Consider the following 25200-nt stretch of genomic DNA (forward strand, 5'->3'; position numbering starts at 1 on the left):
GAATTCAGCGATCGGGAGCAGAAGAAGGCACACAACAACTCTCGAAGGGGGAAGCAGGAACTAGACACGACACGCCAACACTGGAACTCAGGACCCGGAAGAGAAGGGAGAGACCCGGAAGTGATGACGCATGAAGGCAACTAGAACGGGAAGCGTCTGTATTCCCAACAAATCGCGTTTTATACGGGCGGAGACTCCAGCTTCACCTCCCCCTTTACAGCAGTGTTAACTCGGGCACAACCATGACAGTGGCTCTCTTGGTGGCCCACCTTCATCTCCTGGGAATGTCGGTGTTTCCTTACTTGGACGATTGGCTGGTCCATGCTCCTTCCCCTGCGGTCCTGTCTCAGCACCTGTCCTTGACCATTCATATGCTAGAGCGCATGGGGTTTCTCCTGAACTTTCCAAACTTCCAGCTGCTTCCTGCCACTCGGAGGTCTTTAATCGGGCCGTCTTCGATTCGATCCTGGGCAAGGTGTTCCTTCCGGATTCCTGGCTTCTGCACCTTCAGTTCCTTTTACGGAGGTTGTTGTCTCAGGCGGCGGCTCCCCTCCTTCAGTGGCTCGAAGTTCAGGGTCATATGGCTGCAACTGTCTTCACGGTGCCCTGGGCCCGGGTTCATCTTTGGTCTCTGCTTTGGTATCTTCAACATTGGGTGCCTTTTCCAGTTCGGGACTTTGCTGTCTCAATGCTAGTGTCTCTGGAGGTTGTGTCCGCTCTCCAGTGGTGGCTGGATTCCTCCAATCTCTCCAAGGGGATGTGGATTCACCTGCTGCCTCCATTGGTGTTGACAACGGATGCCAGTGCATCCGGTTGGGGGGCAACTCTGGGTCAGTGGGCTGTTCAGGCTCGTTGGCTCCAATCGGAGTCCTGCCAGTCCTCCAATTGGAGGGAGCTTTCTGCGGTGAACTGTGCTCTTCGTTTCTTCCAGGGTCGTCTGATGGGGTGCAATGTCCTGGTGCATTCTGACAACTCAGTTACTGTGGCTTACATCAACCACCAGAGCAGTACTCGCAGTCCTACATTGAATGTGGCCTGTGAGATTGCTGGTTGGGCGGAACATCATCTTCTGGCCATCGCTGCTCCGCATATCAGGGGTGTGGACAATGTGGTGGCGAATGCCTTGAGCCTCAGGTTTTTGTCTTCTCTGACCCTGTGTCTCTCCCCCAGGATTTTCCGGATGCTCTGTCAGAGGTTCAGGACTCCCAAGCTGGACTTGTTTGCCTCCAGGACCAATGCGCAGCTTCCCCTCTTTTGGTTCCGGACTCCGGAGTTGGGTGCTTGGGGAGTGGAGTCGTTGTCTCTCCAGTGGCCCCCTTCATTGCTGTACGCATTCCCCCCTTTCCTCTGATTCCGTCCTTCTTGCTGAAGGGCCAGCGGGTGGGTGCCCGGGTGGTGGCTGTCTTGCCTCACTGGCCTCGGAGGTCCTGGTTCCTGTTGTTGATGAGTCTGGTGGTGGGGCCTCCTTGGATTCTACCCCGCTACCCGTCTTCCCTGAGGTCGCCCTTTCCCTCCCTCCTGGTCCCTCTCACCCTGACAGTCTGGAGGTTGAGCAGATGTTTCTTGGGGTCCAGGGTTTGCCTGACCACCTCATCACTGGGATGCAGGCCTTCCGTAGGAAGTCCACTTTGTCCTCTCTAAACATTGGGCTTCCTTCTCCTCCTGGTGTTCTGGGCTTGGTCTGTCTCCTACTTATTGCCCTATCACTTCTATCCTTCAGTTTATTTCTGGATGAGTTTCAGAAGAACTATGCCTTGTCTACTCTGAAGGGACAGTGGGCTGCTGTTCGAGCTTTCCGGGATCCGGCTTCGCTCGTATGGGTTGTTGGTTTCTCGGTTGTTCAGGAGTTTTTCTCTTTCCTCTCCTTCTGCTCGTTCTCCAGTTCCTCCTTGGGATCTTTCTTTGGTCCTGGGTGCTCTGCAGTCCTCTCCCTTTGAGCCGTTGGAATCCGTTGACCTTAAGTTCCTCTCTTTTAATGTTGTTTTTCTGGTTGCTGTTATTTCTGCTCGGAGGTTGGGTGAGCTCACTGCCTTGCATTTTTCTCCTCCTTTTTTACGTTTCTTGGATGACGCAGTGGTCCTTTCTTTGGATCCTGGGTTTGTTCTGAAGATTCATTCTCGGTTTCATTTTTCTCAGGAGTTGATTCTTCCTTCTTTCTGTCCTTCTCCTTCCTCGCCTGCTGAGCTGTTGCTTCACTCTCTGGATGTGAAGCGAACGTTGTCTATTTATGTTGCCTGCTCTGCGGGGTTTCGTTCTTCCGACTCTCTCTTTCTGACCTTTGGTCTGGCTGGTCGAGGTAAGGCTGCCTCCCTTCATACTCTGTGTCGCTGGATCAAGGTTGTTATTTCTCTGGCGTATCAGGGCTCTGGTTTGCCTTGCCCTTCTGGGGTTCAGGCCCGTTCCACTAGGGGTGTTTCTGCTTCCTGGGCTGCTTTTCATGGGGTTTCTCTTGATGAGATCTGTCGGGCTGGGACTTGGGCTTCTGATTCTACTTTTGTGAAGCACTTTCATCTGAATTGTGCTGTCTGACCGGACCAATTTTGGTTGTGGTGTGTTGCGCACTGCAGGGGTTGTCCCCCCCCCCCCGATTCTGTGTGTTTATTAAAGTTTTTCACTTGTTGCACTCCACTTTTGTGTTCGGTCTGGGGTCTCTGTGTGGTATGCCAAAGGCCTGCTTGTGTGGTTGCTTTGGTATGCCTCATTAGTGAGGACTGGGTCGAGGACGAGGGACGTAGAGGTAATGCTATGATTACTTACCGGTACTCCCCATTACTCTTAGCCCTACTCGTCCATGACCCAGTCATACTTCCCACCCACCCTCCCTGTTCAGGCCTTTGTTGCTTGGTATGTCAGAAAGTGCTTTCTGTTGACTATGTGCTTATAGCCCCTGGCAAGAGGGTGGGTGGAGCCTAAAAGTGTTTCCTGTTTTGTTTCCTGTCAAGTGGAATACCTCATTAGTGATGACTGGTTCGAGGACAAGAAGGACTAAGAGTAATGGGGATTACCGGTAAGTAATCATAGCAATATTTCTGCTCAGGTCATATGGCTGTGTACCCTTTATTTCTTTCCCCACAAAGGGGGCGGGGAAGCTGATGGGAACATAGGGTGGGGAAGCCTGCTCTGAAATGGATTTTAAGAAAACAGGTTGTGTTCTGCTCAAAAGGTTTCTCTGGGAACTGCTCTGAGCATGATGTACGATAAAAGGCAACATAAACTCCAGCAGGAAAATACCAGGTAGGGAAATACAATAAATACACTTTTACATTGAATCTGTTTTTAAGATTGGAGATGAAATCAAAATAAATCAGCAATTTTTGTCCCACCTAACTTGCAAAGCCACGCACACAGAAAGTATAAGGGCATTGTTGCCAGGTGCATTTACAAATCTGCTGCTGCTGGTTCTTCACCAGGGGAAAGTGCATTTGCTTTAATATTATAACAACCAAGGCAGATTCTCCCAGTGGGTGTGTGCTGCTGTCTTCCAGGGGTCATATAACCCAGCTTAATTATGGAAGGCTCATCTCTACGCTGCCTCTGTGCAGCCGAGTCAGAGACAGGTACACAAGTGAGTTACAGATAACAAGGAAGAATCTGTCTTCCAGCCTGCCTAGTGCTTTCCAAGTGTGGCCACAGATGCTACCCAGTAAGAGAATCACCACTGTCTTGGACTGGACCTCAAGTAAATAAAGGGGAACGACGGGAAGGGCCAAACTCAAGTCTATAAAAAACTGCCATCTATTAACCATGTGTGGCTTGGAACCTCTGTGGTTTTATCCTGTATGGCCTCATTACAGGAGAGGGGTACTTTATAAGTGTTGATTGCTTTTTCTAACAGAGGTTCTTTACCAACCAGAAGTGTTTTACCAGAGAGGGATGCTTTAGTCAAGAGATTATTTACATAAAAGGTGGTTCACATGGTGTGTGCTTTACAGTGGATGTACTTTAAAGGAGTGGAATGCATTACAAAGGAGTGGCATTTACTGCAGACGAGTGTGTTATAAGACAGAGGTGCTTTATCAAAGGGAGGTATGCGTTTTAGAGGCGAGGCCTACTTTACAGGCATTGTTTACAGGAACACTGCTTCTATACGAGAGGTGATCTATAAGAGGAGAAAGCTGCTTTAGAGAAGGGTGCTTTCCAGCAGTGCCAGAAGGGCTGGTTTGACAGGTCACTGTGTGGGAGTTTTCTATCGGCTCTTTGTGGGCATGTTTCTACTGTTGATTTCCCTGATATTACCTCTAATATTACCTGCAGCAAGCTCAAATGCATGCATTCTACCATTCCTTACAAAATATCCATACAGTGTGTCTTTACTCGAAAATGCTCCCAATTTACGAACTTGGACCACTTTTTCAGCTATCTTATTTGCTAATAGGGGCCACTTTTATTTTGGTTCCAAAGTCTATTTTCTGTCCCAGTCTGACCCTGAAGAGGAGTGCTTCAGGTGAGTGATGTGCTTTAGACAAGAGGGTTACATTATAGAAGAGGTGTGCTTTACAGGAAAGAGGTGGTTTACATGATAGAGATATTTTAGAAGAGTATGGTTCTTTACAACAAAAGGGTGCATCAGATGACAGAGGTGCTTTGCCAGAGAGAGATGGTTCACCTGAAAGGGGTGCTTCATAGATGAGATGTGCTATAGTGAGCTGATGTACAATGAAGTAGACAATGCTATGAAGGAAAACATGTTTAAAAAGATGGAATCTTTAAGCAAAAGGCTTTTTATAAAGGGGGCAAGTGCTTTGAATTGGAGAGTTGCACTGAAAGGGTGGAAGTGTTTTGAAGATGTTCTTTAAAGAGTACTGAGAGATGCTTAAATGACTGAGAGGTGCACTAAATGAACACTGTGATGTAAAACATAAGTGTTAATATTTCACAGAACTGCGCATTAACATTTAACCCTAGGATCCATACACGTACATTCAGAGTGCCCTAATCCATTTGTTACATTTTGGAAGTAACACAGGCATGAAATATACTTTTACTTTTTCTTCACCTGCATTTGGAGTGATCCCATACATCCCCCATTCACACCTCATTATTTAGTGTTGGATCTTATAGTATGATTCTCTATTCATCTATTCTTAAAATGTTGATAGCATAATGTTCTTATTTTAATCTGAGGACAGACTGGAGAATGGATGTTGATAGATAGGGTCCTTACATTACCTGCTGTTTAATTGGATCATTGTAAATAGACTCTCATAATGGGCTCTGCAGAAAATCCACTTTTGCACATGGCTGCCATTCCTTCCCTCTTCTAGACCCTGCTTGTAAGAGGGTTCTCAGTGCACGTTTACATGGCTGCTTGGGCACGCATGTAAAGGTGGTCAAGTTCCTAACCGCAGGCGCACAGCCTGCCTGTCCTTTGTATGAAGGAGCTGAAGAAGGCCCTGAGCAGGGTCCCCTCTGCAGGGACCCACAGGTGTATGCCATAAAGCAGGAATGTGTAGCATACAGGTACTGGGAACCTTTCGAGGACAAGAGGGCGCTGGAGGCACAGAGAAAACTGCACAGCTGTACTTTAATACGTGCAATACTTTTCCCGTGCACAGTTATGTACGTTCCATGACTGGAATTAATTACATGGTACTCTTAGTTTCTAAAACAAATTATAAAGTGAATTTGTTTTTAACATTATAGACCCATATCCATCAATCTTCCCATTTTATAAGTTCTTTGATATTGATAATGGCTAATTTCAACTTGACTTGCATATTTTCCATTATTGTACACTTTTTGATAGGTTCTTAATTAATTCTATATTACATAAAATTGTATATCTGAATATACTACCGGAAACAATATATGTAGTTGCATTTTCAATAGGAGTTGAACATGGTCTGTTTAAAACATACTTCTTTTGTACCTGTAGAGATTTTCCAGTCTCTGTGTGTGATAACTCTAACCGAGTTCTGCAAAAGAGATGTAGGGCCTGAGGTATCAAAGGGTTTCCCCCGTTCTGTGTCTATGAAGAAATGCGTTGAAACATAACAGCCATTGTCGACGCGGGGTCTCGGAAAGGAAAGGGCTCTTCACAAGAACAATGTGGGGGAGCTTAGTTCGCAGTCAAATGCCAGAGTCCACGTAACACTTTGCGGATGTGCACCGGGCAAAGCTTTCATGTGTCACAGCGAGAAGACGCTCAAATGGCTTTTACCTCTGAACCTGAAAGAGGGGCCTCTGATAAGAAGGGCTGATAACCTGAAGCTCCGAGCCACTGAGAGGGATTAACCCGCACCGAAGGCATTCAATTAGACCAGGGGCTGTCACAGCGCATTAGGGCATGTTACCTTCATTCTCAGCTCGAGTGAAGCAGACCACATGACAGGATAGGCAAACACAGGGTATTTCTACGTTTCACAGTCGCTTTCATCTCAAATTGCTAAAATTAAAACACACTTAAAGGAAGTGGAAAATGTGATGAGCGTTCAAAGTAGGTGGTCCTGCAGCTGTGGCCATTACTCACTTCTTGGTTCTCTGCACCATACGGAGGGAGATCTGTTGAGGATCTCAACCTCAGATTTTTTTTTCTGATACCCTAGTCGTGCATCAACACCCAACATTTACCAAGTAGTCTATTAAGGTCCTACTAATTAATGCAGAGAAATATGTGGCCTGAAATTTTGAACACAACAATGCTATGGCTTAATCTGTGCATTTTATTGCACTTCAGCACACATTGCTCATTTTAAAAATCTCACTCAGGTGTGTAAGGTGTTGGTATTTTGTTTAAGTATCTCAACAATGATGTAAGTAAGTAATCTCTGTTTTCTTAAAATCATCAGTAGGATGCTCTTTGTACTAGATTGCAGTTGGTTCGATATTTTCGAAAGCAAAGCTGCCAGATGGACCCACTAACGAATATGTCACCTTTAACTAGTTCTGTCTTTTTTCCTAAATGGACTTTTTTGATGGGGCGTTCAGACTCAGGTTTATAACAGGAAATCTAAAAGTACAGTATGAAGGAGTCAAATGCATCATGGTCCCATTTAGAGTTTGGGAGTAGCAACTCCAACATAAATTGGTGGTTCTTCTGTCCCACCAAACTCATGGCACCCCTGTCACTTTAAGAGATGTGGCAACTGCTGATTGTGCTCAAGTGTCCCCTCTGCTGGCTCCACACGCGCACAGTTATTGTTGGAAGTCCACCCACCACTCTGTTCATGAACTAACTGCATCGACATATTTTAGCCCTCCTGATGCAGACTTTGGGTTTCTGCCAACAGAAACACTTTAATCAAAGCGATCTAAACCAGAGAGGCTACCATGTCTTAATACCAGGGTGGTATTTCACTGGGCCGGCGGAGGAGAAGGAATCCTCTGACCCAGGAGCCACATGTCAGTTTCTAAATGACCCTCTATCTCATCTAAGTTTGAAACTAATACAGAAAATTAGTAGGAGTTATCGGTATAGTGTACAAAGTTATAAAGGAAAAATGTGGGGCACTGCACAGTTCACAGCGGATTAAGGAAGATCTTCAGATTAGCATGGATGTACACAATTAATGCACATAGGGTGCAGTACCCTCTACAGTCTAGATGTTGTATAGACATTTCTTTTGTGAGGAGTGTCTCTTTGGGAGGGATTGTTAAGTTGTACAGAAAGAAAAGTATCAAAAAAATGAAGTGAGACTCTAACTGGTACCAGGTTACTTAAATACAAAAACGACTTGTGAACACTGAGGAGCCACATAACATGATCACATAGAGAGCCTAGACAGACCAATGTTGTTTAAGAACTAAGTAGATGAACATAACACAAGAAAAATACATCACATAACACTTTACTGGTGAACATAGCTAACTTGACTCAGACAACTTCTTTGCAGGAAACTGACACATTACCCCACACGTTTTTGACATTTTCCTAACTTTTCTACTGGTTACCTATCCGTTCCTGATGTTTAAAGTTGCTTTATCTGGGCCTGCACATTAAACTTGGCCTCTCTTCTCACTCACACCAAACAAAGCACTTCCCCATTTACAATTCAGTTTTTTGTCTATCTGTTCGACCCAAAATCATGTTAAAAATATTGATAATAAAAATACTGCACATCATTCTCTCTTAACATCACAACCAAAAACTAGGCCCTCAAACATTTTGCTAAGATGCAAACATGACAACATTTCGTAGTAGTATTAAGTTCTGCTGCACACAGGGTGAATGTTCTTGTGGAGCCTTTATCTCCACCTCTTCTGCTCACAGATGGTGTTCTTGAAGTTTCCCTACCTGTGTTCTTGAAGTTTCCAACAACAATCGGGTTCCTTCTATGGACTACTCAGTCTGGTGTTTCTTTTTCCTCAATATCCTCCCCAGTGCAACCACCTCTCCCAGCAGCTTCCCTCCGTCAACTGGCCTTTGCTTTTTCATGTTTCTCTCCAAAACCCATGACCAGTCAAATCCTCACTCTAACTCTATATAGAACCAAGCCAATATGCCCTCACCTGTCACAGTGAAAGACATAGTAGAGACATCAGACAGAAAACATTATACCTATACTACTATTTCACATTACTGTCTTACTGTGAAATTCTTACACTTGCTTGTTTTGAATGCAGCTCAATTGCGAACTAGTCACAGCACATTGTATCAAAATAGACAATATGGGTCCCAGTGCCACCTTAACCTCCTAATGCTTAGTAAAGTCTGCTTTTCCGCTAGCTCAGGTCTATCCCACAACTGTTTAGCCTACAATATTAATATATCCGCCATGTGAACAGATGTAACAATGCTTGAATTATATCAGTAATATTTAAGAGGTCTCGACAAAAACCTGATAGCTGAATCTATTTCTACATCTTTCTCCATTTTATGTCCAAACCCACCAATTTCGATTATTCATTTGCTAATTTCAGATTTTTGTCAAGGGTCTTCTTTGGAATAAGTCTCAGGATTGTGTCAATGTGCCAGAAATTATGTTTCAGAGTCCCATATTAATTATTTGCTTACAGAGTTTTATTTAGCGCAAACATGACCCGAATCGGGTATCAGAGCGCTTCACATAACACCAGTTGCATTACATGAGGATACATTCATTTTTTTTTTGTTAGGCATGGAGACATTAAGTGATTTGCCCAGAATCACAGGATGTTCAGCGTCATTGCCCATGCTCGAACCCAGTTACCCAGATTCGAGGTCAACCGCCCTAGCCATTAGGCCAACTCCTCTTTCCTTCATGACAACTATGTTGGAGATTCCCCATGCTTGGACGATGTCAGTGGTAAATGATTCAATATAAAAATGAACTAGCTCTACACAATAAGGTGAACAATGAAAATAAATACAATGCTGCAGAGAAAATACTCTAATTACAGATAAAGATAAAAAAAAAGTAAGACAGATGAAGCTATAGTGAAACCTCCACAGCCAATAAGATGGGGAGAGGAGTTGGCCTAACGGCTAATGGTCCTGGGGGAACTGGGTTCGAGGCTCGGCAATGACGTTGAACATTCTGTGATTCTGGGCAAATCACTTAGGGGCATATGCATCAACATTAGCATTTGCGATTCCTTATTAGCGAAAAATAAGGAATCGCTAATAAGGAATAGCAAAAGGCTATGCATGTAGGAATCGCTATTCAAATAGCGATTCCTTAACATTCCTTATTACCGAATCGGTAATACCGAATCGGTAATAAGGAATACCTACCCATTCATTCCTATGGGCTTGGAGGCCCATAGGAATGAATGTAAAGCCATTCTGTATTAGCGATTCGGTATTACCGAATCGCTAATAGCTGGAGCACTTTCAAGGGTGCCAGGGTGTCAAAAGGACACCCTGTTGCACCCCTGAAAATGATATGTGCACATATGTTGCACACACACATGCTCTAAGGGCATGTGTGTGCGCAACATGACACTTTGAAAAATGCACAAAAGTGCATTTTTCAAAGTTTTTGCAAATTACCATGCAGTTCATCTTCATGGTAATTTGCTCCCCTTATTAGCGAAATCGCTAATTTTTTAACTTTGATGCATTGCATTTAAGGAATCTCACTTTGTGATTCCTTAAATGCAATCGCTATTTAAGGAATCGGTATTTAAGGAATCCCTATTTAAAGAATCGCTATTTAAGGATTCCTTAAATACCGATTTCTGCTTTTGGGTTGATGCATTGGGATTGGGAATTTTTTACTTAATACCGGGAGCTAATAAGGAATCGGTATTTTACCGACTGGATTTTGGCTTGATGCATAAGGGTGTTAATCTCCCCGTGCCGAACAAAAAATGAATGTGTGTCCTCATGTAACGTAACTAGTGCTATGTAAAGCGCTCTGATACCCGATTGAATTCGGGTCAAGTTCACGCTATATAAAACTCTGCAAAAAATAAAAGAAAGATGGAAGCTTTTGTGATCAATTAATTTTCTCCGTTTATGTTAGATTCACTTTTATAAAGACCTACTTAAAAACAATGCTTTAGAAACTTCACGGTTATACACCAGTGAAATGAGGTCTCTGGTATATATGGTTCAGGAGTTACTATCACGCTTTCTACATGCAAGTTGCAGAAAGCAAAAAAAAAATGAAATGCTACAAATAAAGTGGAAAGTTTTTATGATGTTCTTTCGCATGTATTACCGAATCGCTAATAGCTGGAGCACTTTCAAGGGTGCCAGGGTGTCAAAAGGACACCCTGTTGCACCCCTGAAAATGATATGTGCACATATGTTGCACACACACATGCTCTAAGGGCATGTGTGTGCGCAACATGACACTTTGAAAAATGCACAAAAGTGCATTTTTCAAAGTTTTTGCAAATTACCATGCAGTTCATCTTCATGGTAATTTGCTCCCCTTATTAGCGAAATCGCTAATTTTTTAACTTTGATGCATTGCATTTAAGGAATCTCACTTTGGGATTCCTTAAATGCAATCGCTATTTAAGGAATCGGTATTTAAGGAATCCCTATTTAAAGAATCGCTATTTAAGGATTCCTTAAATACCGATTTCTGCTTTTGGGTTGATGCATTGGGATTGGGAATTTTTTACTTAATACCGGGAGCTAATAAGGAATCGGTATTTTACCGACTGGATTTTGGCTTGATGCATAAGGGTGTTAATCTCCCCGTGCCGAACAAAAAATGAATGTGTGTCCTCATGTAACGTAACTAGTGCTATGTAAAGCGCTCTGATACCCGATTGAATTCGGGTCAAGTTCACGCTATATAAAACTCTGCAAAAAATAAAAGAAAGATGGAAGCTTTTGTGATCAATTAATTTTCTCCGTTTATGTTAGATTCACTTTTATAAAGACCTACTTAAAAACAATGCTTTAGAAACTTCACGGTTATACACCAGTGAAATGAGGTCTCTGGTATATATGGTTCAGGAGTTACTATCACGCTTTCTACATGCAAGTTGCAGAAAGCAAAAAAAAAATGAAATGCTACAAATAAAGTGGAAAGTTTTTATGATGTTCTTTCGCATGCTATGATTTTTTTAGTATGGAAATGAAGGATACTCCATTCTTGGTAACAATAAGACTGAGGTTTTAAGCGAGAAACAGCCATGACAACGCATGCCTTACATCACAGGCCTTTACAACGCGGTCGTTACAATGACTGCGATGTTACAACGCCAACCATTACATTGCAAGTCGTTTCAACTACTTGCTGTAGGGGGCGCACTGGTGTTGGATTCAGAATCCAACACCTTTCCTGCTGTTGCACAAACTGGAGTAGGAATAGGAAATCATACTATTCCTAAATACAGCGCGCCCCGTACAGCAAGTCGTTGAAATGACTTGCGATGGAATAGCTTGCATTGTAACAACACGATTGTTGTAACGACATGCGATGTAACACATGCGAACTAAAAGTATATATTCATTTTAAGCTATTTTAGCTATGGACATTGTCTTAATTTAGTAATCCAGATCAGGGAGATGTGAATAGTTGCAACGCTTCAGCATAAAAAGTTTGTTGGGATCGTTTTTCGATGGTATAAATTAAACCCTTTGGCTCTCTGTGCAGGATTTGAGGATTGCAGAAGTTCTACAGTACCATTGTAGAGGAAAAACAAGGGGCAATAAGAATAGCATCTGAGGGTTAATAATCCACTTGAAATTAGATGGGAATTTGTATTTCGCTGATCTAAAGAGAAAAAGGAGATGTGGTTAGAATACGATGTTACATTGGGGTTATTTTCCCTGGAATAAAGGGGAAACACACAACCTTAAAGGAAGGTTTTAGGTGCAATGCAAATTGTGTAAATTATTTCTGAAAAAAACATTGGTTTGCAAGCTAGGAAGATACACGATCTCAGCTACAAATGTCATTAGCTGCCCTCTACTTTTCAGCCGGAATAAACCAAGGTTATACAAGCACAGTTTCCAGAGTAAAATATTAGGAGGTTTCGGATCTGAAAAGTAGAAAGCCCCTTGTGTTGGGAAAAAATCATTTCTCAGACACTGTCAGAAAAAACAAGAGGTAGAAAGTGGTCAGTCTCTAAGACACCCTGTAGCCACTATCTGGAAGCAGCTGCTTGAAACTCGCATTAACAATGGGTGATAAGGTGAATTAATGAATAAATAATAAGTATGTCATGCAGACAACAAAAATCTGATTTTGACATGGGAAAGCGAGGGGGTTCATAGGGCTGTGAGACTTTTAAATAAGCATAACCTCAAAAAGTGGAAGGGATATTTAACCAATCAAGACCAGAACAGGGCCTGTAACACGATGCCTCTAGCAGATGCCCATAGGCTAATTCTTTGAACAGAAACTTTATTAATGAATCTCCCTATAATACGTTCTTTCCTTGTTTTATTTTCCATGGCAGCCGAGATATGTAAAACTACACTTTCTATGTTGCTTAGTAAAAATTAATGCCTCATAATGGGCAGGACGAGCTGTTTGCATATAGGTAACAATTAAGAAAAGACTCACCTACAATGAGAGAGATTGGCAAGGTCAAAACACGTCTGTGCCATTATATATATCTCAACAATGCAGTGCGCAGAAAATTGGTGTGCTGTCCAGCTGGTACAGTGTGGGGACTGACCATCTTTCCCAAAGTTATTATCAACAAACAAATTTGCTGCACTCTGTTACATGTATTGTTCAAAATTATTTAATGTGTTAAGAGAATGGTACAGACGCATTTCGACCTTGCTGGTCTTTCTCATGGTAGGTGAGTCTTTTCCTAATTTTTACCTATATGCAAACAGCCCGTCCTACCCATTATGAGGCATTCTGGGTTATGTAGTTATACAATCAAAATACATGTTAATTAAACAAAAATAACATTTGAGCATTTTAAGGCAATATCAAAAAATAACTTTTGGTTTACTCAATTGATGCAAGTTATGGTATAGTACTTTCATCATAGTCTATCATAATAGATATACACACACTCACACCCCCATGCAACACCTCATACACCCACTCACACACCCTCACAACCACTCACATACCCATTCGCAAACCCAAACAAATATTCATGCATTCACTCACTCATGCATGAAGCCACTCACAAACCCACTCATTTACTCATCCACTTACTCATGCACAGTCACTCACTCATACAGATACTCACACATCCACTCACTCATACAGGCACTCACACAAACAGTCACTCCCCCATATAGATATTCACACGCCCACTCACTTACTCATACAGCTACTATCATATGTACTCAGTCAACAAAAACAGTCATCAAGACAACCACATAGTTTCCCATAGAGCCTCTCTCACACTCACTTACGTACCCATACAATACAGGCACTTACAAAACCCACTCACCCAACCATACTGCCACTAACACACCCACTCACTCATACAGCCACTCACACATGCACTCACTCACCCATACACTCACACCCATTAAGCCACTCATGTACCCTCACACTCAACCAGACACTCATGCACCTCCTCACTTACCCATACAGCCACTCATGCACTCTCCCATCCATCATTTACAGCCACTCACACACTGCTCACTCACCCCTACAGCCATTCGAGCACCCTCTCATTCACCATTTACAGCCACTTATACACCCACTCACTCACCCCTGCAGCCACTCACAGAGCCAATCACCTATTCAAGCAGCCAATGACACAGCCACTTGCTCACCCACACAAAAGCTCACACAACCACTCACTCATCTATTTAGTCTCTCACATACCCACTCACTCATCCATACACCACTTACACACCCACTCACCCACCCATACAGACACTCACACAGCCAATTACTCACCCATACAGCTACTCACAAACCCACCTTTTCACCGATACACACACACACACCCAACACAAAGATTCACAGTTACACAGACACACATACTCTAGGCTTTAAAATAGAATCACTCCTTAGTAGTACACAAAGCAAACTAATTAAACTTTTGTGATACTTTAGTAAATATGTTTAACACTTTAAAAACTTTAGAAAACACTCACAATCATTGGATGATGTTATCAGTGATGGCATCAGCAATGTAATATGTGAGGCCATAAGCAGTGCATTGCAGGGGCAGAAGTTATAGTTAGCTCAGGCAATGGAATAAAATATATATATATATATATATATATATATATATATATATATATATATATATATATATATTTATATATATATATATATATTACCTACTGGCGGTCGCCAGTAGGTAGTTATAGTTAGGACCACGTTTCCATAGGAAAACCTCAACATTCTATTTTGAATAACTTTGGCGCCGGTCGACGAATCCTCGCGAATTTCTCAAAATAGGTGGGGCGCTACGCTCCGCTCCTACCCTGAAAGTCTCGGGGGGATCCGTCAAGCGGGGGCTGAGATAAAAGGGGGTCCCAAAACGCGTTTTTCCCATGCATTTTTCCATAGGACCTTTAGAACGACCTACAGCCCGAACGGCTGAACAGAATTACTCAAAATTTGGCAGAGAGGTAGTCCTCAGGTCAAGGAAGTGCCTTTTGTAGGTTTGGTGTAAATCTGTTCAGTAGATTCTGAGAAAATAGCCTTTAAATCAATATATATATCTGAGCCCGCTTACGGTACGCTTACCGTACGCTTACGGTAAGCGTACGGTGGCGTGCGCGAGCGCGATTCTGATTGGCTCTTAGATCTTAGTAAACATTCGAATCGGCCGAAACCAGGAAGCGGCGGCCGCCATTTTGTGTATTTCACTCTGAAAAAAAAGAGTGAAAACAAAGTAAGGGGGCAATGAGGAGAGTTACAGACCCCCTAACAATTGTAAGGGGGTCAAAGAAGGACAGAAAAGTACAAAAAAAACATTTATTGATTTTAAAAAAAATCACGGGGTACGCGTACGGTAAGCTCACGGTAAGCGTACGGTAAAAAAAATAAAAATAAATAAATGAAAATCAGATTTAAGAGTTTAGAAATTAGGGAGCTCTAAAAAGAGCTGTTGTGTTTATGGAGTCATTTTTTTAGTGGTACTTACAAGTAAGTACCGATGCAGAGTCTAAGGTTCAAGAGGAAGACTCTGTTCCCTTCATCATTGAAGTGCACACCATCTCCTCTATAAATGTCTTGCATGTCGTAACGCAAGTTGTTGTGGTAAATGGCACCCATACCATAGTCACGGAGGAAAGCAGAAACAGATTTGTTGACGTGCTTTCTTGCTTTGTCAATCTGTGGACAGAAATGATTGGACCAGTTCCATTTTTGCCTTTGGCATATGTTGGAAAACACAAAGGCAGTTTTAGGGAAAAGTGTAAACAGTTGTGCAAAGGTGTCCTTCATAAGCATTTCCAGACCTACCCCAGTCAAAGTGCCTAGGTCATTGCCACCACAGTGCACTATTATGAGGTCAGGGTGTTGGATTTGCATGAAGGATTTCACCAATGGCATCAATTGGTGCCACTTTAACCCTCTCTGACCAATCCATTTAATGTCTACATTTGGCAAAGCAAGGTCTCTCACCATATCTGTTTTCTCTGCAAACTTTTCACTCCAGAAGACATAGCTGTGCCCTACAATCCACACTGTGAACATCTTCAAAGGAGAACTGGATGCACTCAGGAGGTGTCTTTCAGTAGAATGGCAATATGAAAATAAAGACAGTTTGGAAATGGAGGCATACATATTTTTTACAAAACAAAAAGAACTGATTGGCTGTTTCATACCATTCTAGAATAAAAAATAGGCTGTATGTGAAAATTAATAGAAGCATGTTTTGTATTGGTACAAAAAAATGTGTAACCAAAGAACAGTACTATGGATTTGCAGTTAGGTTTGAAAAGTCAAGCACTCTTGCTCTGTGGAATTGAAACATTGTGTGTCGAACTTCTGACCTAACTGCACACAGCAGTGTTCCATGAGCTGTTGCTATGGTAGCAGGCAGAAGTCAAGTTGGGGGAAGGGTACTAGGCAGAAGTCAAGTTGGGGGCAGGGTACTTTTGGAAAAGGGTTGGTTTTCAACCAATAGAAATGTGTCATTACATTTGAAAAAAAGGGGGAAGCACTGAGATTTGAAACTTACATGTATATGTGTGGAAAAATAGAGGGAAAGTTTGCCATTATCTGGTTCTGCTGAGAGGAGAGAGGTGTACAGAACAGAGATCCTGGCTCTGATAATCTGCTGTTTGAGTGACACATTTCTTTCACAACTAACTAAATTTAAAGGTGAGTTTACAGTTTGAGAGGGGATGTATGTGGTAACTTAAGAAATGAATAATAGAAATGGGAATTGTTTTTGTTGTAGTTACACATGGTGGATTCATAATGTGTCAGTCTGTAAAAGAGATTTTCACTTGGCCCGAAAAAAAAAGAGCAGTAAGTGTGCTTTCAAATTGGCAAAGAAATTTCGTTTTGGCACTTATGTGAAAACATGACTCTGTGTGCATAGAAGAATTATAGGCAGAAATGTATTGCGTCTTGCTCTGGTGATTTCACAGTTGCAGTAGATGGAAAAGAGGAGCGAATTTTTGGGGGAAGAAGCAGAGGCTTAGCACACACCCATGTGCTTGCCATGTATAGTCATGCACAGTAATTAGAAGCGGGTGGGGTTTTCAGGTTTAAGTCTGTAATGCAAATACATTCAGCATCACTAAGGCTGGTTGCCCCTGCTGGAGTGTAGGCAGTCACAGAGAATACACACGGTGGTGGTCTGAAAAAAAAACAGCTTGGACATGTGCATTTAAATAAATTAAAAAAAAAGGTTTCAGAATGTGTCAGTCTGTAAAAGTGATTTCAAAGTGTAAAAAGAGATTTTCACTTGGCCCGAAAAAAAAAGGAGCAGTAAGTGTGCTTTCAAATTGGCAAAGAAATTTCGTTTTGGCACTTATGTGAAAACATGACTCTGTGTGCATAGAAGAATTATAGGCAGAAATTTATTGCGTCTTGCTCTGGTGATTTCACAGTTGCAGTAGATGGAAAAGAGGAGCGAATTTTTGGGGGAAGAAGCAGAGGCTTAGCACACACCCATGTGCTTGCCATGTATAGTCATGCACAGTAATTAGAAGCGGGTGGGGTTTTCAGGTTTAAGTCTGTAATGCAAATACATTCAGCATCACTAAGGCTGGTTGCCCCTGCTGGAGTGTAGGCAGTCACAGAGAATACACACGGTGGTGGTCTGAAAAAAAAACAGCTTGGACATGTGCATTTAAATAAATTTAAAAAAAAGGTTTCAGAATGTGTCAGTCTGTAAAAGTGATTTCAAAGTGTAAAAAGAGATTTTCACTTGGCCCGAAAAAAAAAGGAGCAGTAAGTGTGCTTTCAAATTGGCAAAGAAATTTCGTTTTGGCACTTATGTGAAAACATGACTCTGTGTGCATAGAAGAATTATAGGCAGAAATTTATTGCGTCTTGCTCTGGTGATTTCACAGTTGCAGTAGATGGAAAAGAGGAGCGAATTTTTGGGGGAAGAAGCAGAGGCTTAGCACACACCCATGTGCTTGCCATGTATAGTCATGCACAGTAATTAGAAGCGAGTGGGGTTTTCAGGTTTAAGTCTGTAATGCAAATACATTCAGCATCACTAAGGCTGGTTGCCCCTGCTGGAGTGTAGGCAGTCACAGAGAATACACACGGTGGTGGTCTGAAAAAAAAACAGCTTGGACATGTGCATTTAAATAAATTTAAAAAAAAGGTTTCAGAATGTGTCAGTCTGTAAAAGTGATTTCAAAGTGTAAAAAGAGATTTTCACTTGGCCCGAAAAAAAAAGGAGCAGTAAGTGTGCTTTCAATTTGGCAAAGAAATTTCGTTTTGGCACTAATGTGAAAACATGACTCTGTGTCCATAGAAGAATTATAGGCAGAAATGTATTGCGTCTTGCTCTGGTGATTTCACAGTTGCAGTAGATGGAAAAGAGGAGCGAATTTTTGGGGGAAGAAGCAGAGGCTTAGCACACACCCATGTGCTTGCCATGTATAGTCATGCACAGTAATTAGAAGCGAGTGGGGTTTTCAGGTTTAAGTCTGTAATGCAAATACATTCAGCATCACTAAGGCTGGTTGCTCCTGCTGGAGTGTAGGCAGTCACAGAGAATACACACGGTGGTGGTCTGAAAAAAAAACAGCTTGGACATGTGCATTTAAATAAATTTAAAAAAAAAGGTTTCAGAATGTGTCAGTCTGTAAAAGTGATTTCAAAGTGTAAAAAGAGATTTTTACTTGGCCCAAAAAAAAAAGAGCAGTAAGTGTGCTTTCAATTTGGCAAAGAAATTTCGTTTTGGCACTAATGTGAAAACATGACTCTGTGTGCATAGAAGAATTATAGGCAGAAATGTATTGCGTCTTGCTCTGGTGATTTCACAGTTGCAGTAGATGGAAAAGAGGAGCGAATTTTTGGGGGAAGAAGCAGAGGCTTAGCACACACCCATGTGCTTGCCATGTATAGTCATGCACAGTAATTAGAAGCGAGTGGGGTTTTCAGGTTTAAGTCTGTAATGCAAATACATTCAGCATCACTAAGGCTGGTTGCCCCTGCTGGAGTGTAGGCAGTCACAGAGAATACACACGGTGGTGGTCTGAAAAAAAAACAGCTTCGACATGTGCATTTAAATAAATTTAAAAAAAAAGGTTTCAGAATGTGTCAGTCTGTAAAAGTGATTTCAAAGTGTAAAAAGAGATTTTCACTTGGCCCGAAAAAAAAAGGAGCAGTAAGTGTGCTTTCAAATTGGCAAAGAAATTTCGTTTTGGCACTTATGTGAAAACATGACTCTGTGTGCATAGAAGAATTATAGGCAGAAATGTATTGCGTCTTGCTCTGGTGATTTCACAGTTGCAGTAGATGGAAAAGAGGAGCGAATTTTTGGGGGAAGAAGCAGAGGCTTAGCACACACCCATGTGCTTGCCATGTATAGTCATGCACAGTAATTAGAAGCGAGTGGGGTTTTCAGGTTTAAGTCTGTAATGCAAATACATTCAGCATCACTAAGGCTGGTTGCCCCTGCTGGAGTGTAGGCAGTCACAGAGAATACACACGGTGGTGGTCTGAAAAAAAAACAGCTTGGACATGTGCATTTAAATAAATTTAAAAAAAAAGGTTTCAGAATGTGTCAGTCTGTAAAAGTGATTTCAAAGTGTAAAAAGAGATTTTCACTTGGCCCAAAAAAAAAAGAGCAGTAAGTGTGCTTTCAAATTGGCATAGAAATTTCGTTTTGGCACTTATGTGAAAACATGACTCTGTGTGCATAGAAGAATTATAGGCAGAAATGTATTGCGTCTTGCTCTGGTGATTTCACAGTTGCAGTAGATGGAAAAGAGGAGCGAATTTTTGGGGGAAGAAGCAGAGGCTTAGCACACACCCATGTGCTTGCCATGTATAGTCATGCACAGTAATTAGAAGCGAGTGGGGTTTTCAGGTTTAAGTCTGTAATGCAAATACATTCAGCATAACTAAGGCTGGTTGCTCCTGCTGGAGTGTAGGCAGTCACAGAGAATACACACGGTGGTGGTCTGAAAAAAAAACAGCTTGGACATGTGCATTTAAATAAATTTAAAAAAAAGGTTTCAGAATGTGTCAGTCTGTAAAAGTGATTTCAAAGTGTAAAAAGAGATTTTCACTTGGCCCGAAAAAAAAAGAGCAGTAAGTGTGCTTTCAAATTGGCAAAGAAATTTCGTTTTGGCACTAATGTGAAAACATGACTCTGTGTGCATAGAAGAATTATAGGCAGAAATTTATTGCGTCTTGCTCTGGTGATTTCACAGTTGCAGTAGATGGAAAAGAGGAGCGAATTTTTGGGGGAAGAAGCAGAGGCTTAGCACACACCCATGTGCTTGCCATGTATAGTCATGCACAGTAATTAGAAGCGAGTGGGGTTTTCAGGTTTAAGTCTGTAATGCAAATACATTCAGCATCACTAAGGCTGGTGGCCCCTGCTGGAGTGTAGGCAGTCACAGAGAATACACACGGTGGTGATCTGAAAAAAAAAAAAAGCTTGGACATGTGCATTTAAATAAATTTTAAAAAAAGAGCAGTTTGTGTGCATTGAAAATGGCAAAGAAATTTCGTTTTGTGACTATTGTGAAAAGAAATGTAGTAATATATTTAAATACAATAAAGGATTTTTTTTTTAGTTTTTTTCAGGTATTGCTGAAGAACAGTGAACAAAATTTAAGATGCCTACAAAATCTCGAGTTCAAAAAACTCTAAAAAAAAAACTATATTTGAGGACAACTGGAGGACCAAAGTTAGTAGAAGATGCTGATGTTGGGAAAAAGAAAAAATCTTCTGGTAAGCAAAAAAGACAATTCCTAAACAAAATATTGAAAACAAACAAAAATGTACAAAATGTCTGTTCTCGGAAAAATGTAACAAAACCTACAGAACAGCAAAAAATTGAGGATTTAGTTAATGCAAATATACCTTCTGCAATTGAAAAGTTTAACATAAACAGAAAAACAGCATTTAAAGAGATACGTAGAAAAATGTTTCAGAGAAGAGTTATGTCCAATTTGATAAAGGATATAAAGAAATATAAGCAGAAGGCTAAATATTATAAGAGAAAAAAAGAAATTGAAGCCATTGCAGCAAAAGCATTAGAATTAAAAAGGAAACTATTCATATTAATTTTGAATAGGATGCGTACATTAGATAAAATGGTTAATGTACTGAAATCACAAAGCAAAAGCAAAAGAGTAGTGAACAGAACAAACTTTTGTAAAGTGTTTTTAGGAAAGTGGATGCATAGTTCAAGTAGTGAACCTTTTTTTAATGAAGAAAGCTATTTTCAAAGCAATAGTTTGCTGCATGCAGTTGACACCAGAGGTCGTTCATACGAAGTAAAAAACGGTTGCATAATGGAGAAGGAGATAATGGTTCCAAGAGATGAGGTACAAGTGATGGCAGATGAGGCAATGGGGAGACGTCCTAAAGCCCCAGTGTACACTTGGAATTGTAGTAGTATTTGCACTGTGCGTCAGGAATCTATTGACAGATTTCGAGAGTTTCTAAGAGAATATAGTAAAAAAAGTGTAAAACAAAAGATTAAGGTGCTTCAAAGTCTGGATCCATGCAGAGTGAGAGAGAATACTGGTTTGCAGGGTCATTCTCTTGCTTGTCTATCTAGAAAAGTGTGCAATAGTGTTTTCCATCATTTTAGGATGCTGGCTGTTCATCATACTGAAATAAGAAAGTTTGTGAGACGGTTGTATTTTGCCAAAAGTCCAGCAATAAAGTTAAATGAATTGAATAGGGCTCTGTTCCGAGGAACGGTATCAGATGTAGAGAAGGTTGTTGATGAAATTCAGTTTTGTTACTTTGGTCCTGAACAAAACAGTGCAGAGAAGGACACAATAAATGAGGCAGAAGTGGAAGAGAATGTAGAACCCTCTGTAAGTAACACATTTAATGATCACATAACAAAATTTGCAATAGTCTCTAATGAAAGACCAAATGTTACTTGTATTTGTTGCCGCAGAACTCATTATAGAAAACAAACTAGGAATGTTGATCTCTACAGAAAGAGTGAAAATGAAGATAATTATAAGTGGATGGATTTTGCCACATATATATTTCTTGAAAATTGTTTTGAATTGGGTGAAGATCAGCGTATTTGCAAATACTGCTACAACAAGTTAGAGGAAAATAGAATGCCGACCAGAGCTGTACATAATAATTTAGAATTGGATGCTATTCCTGCTGAACTTTCTGAATTAAATACATATGAGTCTATACTCATTCAATGTGTTCATCCGTTCCAGACCATAGTACGTATGGAGCCCAAAACTGGTAAATTACCTCCTTCAGATTTACTGAGAGGTTTAAAAGGTAGAGTGGTGTATTTGCCCTTGGATTTGAAAAAAAATATGGAAACTATTGATGCAGATACTTTGGAAACTGAACCATTAATTATTCTGGTTAATGGTGTCCCTACAAAGAATAAGAAGATTTGGCAGGAGCTGGTAGATGTGCGGAAAGTACAAAGAGCAAATTTGTATTTGAAAAAAAATAACAAATGGTATGAATCAATTTATATAGAAGAAGAAGAAGAAGAAGAAGATTTACAAGGAGACACAGAAACACCAACTGGACAAATTGAAAAAGTGGACAAGTCAAAGGAAGAAGAAATTTATGAACATTTTAGCATACATCCTCTCCATTCGAAAGAAGTTATGGGAGACAATATTGATCTCTTTCAGATGAAGAAAGCAAAAGGAAATCCTGTGAGTGTATGGGAGGAGAGCTTGGAAGCTCGATGTTTTCCCCAGCTGTTTCCTAAAGGAAAAGGAGGACGATACGATGAACGTCCGGAACAGATTCCAGCTTCTGAGTATCGGACTACAAGACTATATGCTGAAGATCCCAGATTTCGACAAAGTATCCCTTATTTGTTCCATCTTTTATTTGAAAGCGACTTGTCTGCACTGTCTTATGCAGTAAATCACATTTTAAAAAGTGGAGTACATTTACAAAATGTGTCTGCTAAGGATTTTATGGAGAAAGTGCAGCACCGAGATGATCATTTGGAAACACAACTGATCAATCTGATGGCTTGTCAGCGTGGGACAAATGAATATTGGTACCGACGCCATGGTGAACTAAAATGCATGTTACGCAACTTAGGAACACCAACATGGTTCCTTACCCTAAGCTGCGCCGAGTACGCTTGGGATGATTTACTGGATTTTCTACGAGAGGCCAATTCAAACATTGAAAACATCGAATACAAGACAGCAGGAGAACTGTGCTCATTGGATCCGGTTAATGTTTGCAGATATTTCAATCATAGATTTGAGGCTATGATGTCCTTCATCTGCAATAAAAAAAATCCACCCCTTGGAGAAGTAGTGGATTTCTTTTGGAGAAAAGAGTACCAGGCAAGAGGTGCTCCTCATATTCATATGCTGCTGTGGATCAAGGATGCCCCAAAGTTTGGAACAGATACTGATGAAGCAGTGTTATCTTACATTGAAGAATATGCAACATGTGCTATACCTAAAAACACAGAAGAGAACAAGTTAAAGGAGCAAGTTCTACGTTTCCAAAGTCATCGGTGTGGAAAATACTGTCGACGGAAATACAAGAGCAAAGAAAAATACTACACTAAATGTCGATTTGGATTTCCTAGACCTGTTCTTACAAATGGAAGAGTCAACAGTTTTATGTCAGCTGTGAGACATACTATCACAAGAAAATCACCTAAGAATACCTACAACCTTAAAAGAAAAGAAGAATCAAAAAATATAAATGACTACAACCCAGTCATTTTATCCATGTGGAACGCTAACATGGATATACAGTATGTTGCTGACAATTCCATTGCTGTTGCTCGATATGTAACGTCTTACATTACGAAATCAGAAAAAACAGAATTGAAGGAAATGTGGGAAGAGATTTCTCACGAGAAGACTGTCAGTAAGAAGCTGTACAGTTTTAGTTTGAAGATGTTATCGCATCGAGAAATTGGATCCTACGAATGTTCAGATAGGTTATCTTCTGCAAGTCTCTACTCGAAGTCAAGAAGAATAATTTGGGCAAGTTTAGGCCTTGCAGCAATGAGAAATCGGGTACTGAAATCTGTTGCAGAAATTGAATATTTGGCCGAGAATGACCCAGAAAGTACAGACATATTGAAAACAAACATGTTGGACACATATTATCCCAAGAGAAGTCATCATCTGGAGAACATGTGTCTCTATGAAGTGCTGCAGAACTACATTTATTCACGGAAAGCTGCAGAAGACATCAACAGTGGAAAATATAAAGTTGTTGGTGAAGAAGGATGTTTGGTGAAGCAAACCAAAGGAAGTTTGATAAATCACCGGAAGCTGAGTTGCGACACTACCGACAAGAAAGAATTTTACTACTTGGCTCTTTTACAGTTGTTTAAACCATGGCGTACAGAGGATGAACTACTGGGAGAATTCCAGAGCTATGAAGATTCTTTTAATGCTTGCAAAGACAGCATACAATGCAGTACATTCTCAACTTATCTGCAAATGTTAAATGAAGAAATTGAACAGGAAACTACAATTGCAGCAGAAATAGCTAGAGACAGTTCTCAGGACAGCCAAAGTTCAGGAACACACAGTCAAGATCCCCTAGGACAACCAATCGTTGAAAATGAAGCATCAATAGCCATGAATGAAGTGGAAACGGCTATGAATCTAGCTCAAGAAGAATTTATAGACTTAGAAAATTTGGAAAGACAACTGAATCAAGAGCAGCAACAAATTTATGAAGAGATCAGAAACAAAATTGATCACGGATTTCTACATATCAAAAAAGAGTGCTCATGCACATCATTTCATCCAATCAGGATGTATGTAAGCGGACAAGCTGGCACTGGAAAAAGTTTCCTAATTAAAGTCATCAGAAGCTACCTAAAGCAAAAAACGGATTCTACTTTGTCTTGTGTGGTTACTGCTCCAACTGGGTTAGCAGCATATAACATAAAAGGAATCACCTTACATCGTTTGCTAATGTTACCAGTGGAGCATGAGAACAAAATACAATTCAACAAGCTAACTGGAGAAGCATCCTTGGAAGTTTCACGAGTATTGAAGAAGATGCAAGTTCTCATTATTGATGAGGTGAGCATGGTATCAAACTTAATGCTTGCCTTTGTGCATTTAAGAATGCAGCAAATTTTGAAGACAGACTATGACGTGTTATTTGGTGGAAAACACGTCATAGTTTTTGGGGATCTTTTGCAACTTACTCCAGTTAAAGGACAACCAGTGTTTAATACTGTGACACATGAAGACACGAAGAAGTCATTGGGAAGCATTGGAAATACAAATATTTGGTCCTTCTTTGAGTACAAGGAACTTACAACTAATATGAG

At 40.9% G+C, this 25200-nt stretch overlaps 1 protein-coding gene across 1 annotated transcript in view; it reads left to right on the forward strand.

Moving 5' to 3' along the window:
• The first annotated feature begins 15264 nt into the window (after window positions 1-15264).
• LOC146821611 (uncharacterized) overlaps window positions 15265-25200 on the forward strand; it is a 39284-nt gene continuing 29348 nt past the window's right edge. Inside the window, exons 1-2 of the mRNA XM_085609880.1 lie at window positions 15265-16592; window positions 20489-23614. Coding sequence (XP_085466006.1) covers window positions 20531-23614 — 3084 coding nt within the window. The 5' untranslated portion in view covers window positions 15265-16592; window positions 20489-20530. The remainder of the gene's footprint in view (window positions 16593-20488; window positions 23615-25200) is intronic.

Source organism: Triturus cristatus, chromosome 6 (genome assembly GCF_964204655.1).
Source record: "Triturus cristatus chromosome 6, aTriCri1.1, whole genome shotgun sequence".
NCBI classification, from domain to species: domain Eukaryota; kingdom Metazoa; phylum Chordata; class Amphibia; order Caudata; family Salamandridae; genus Triturus; species Triturus cristatus.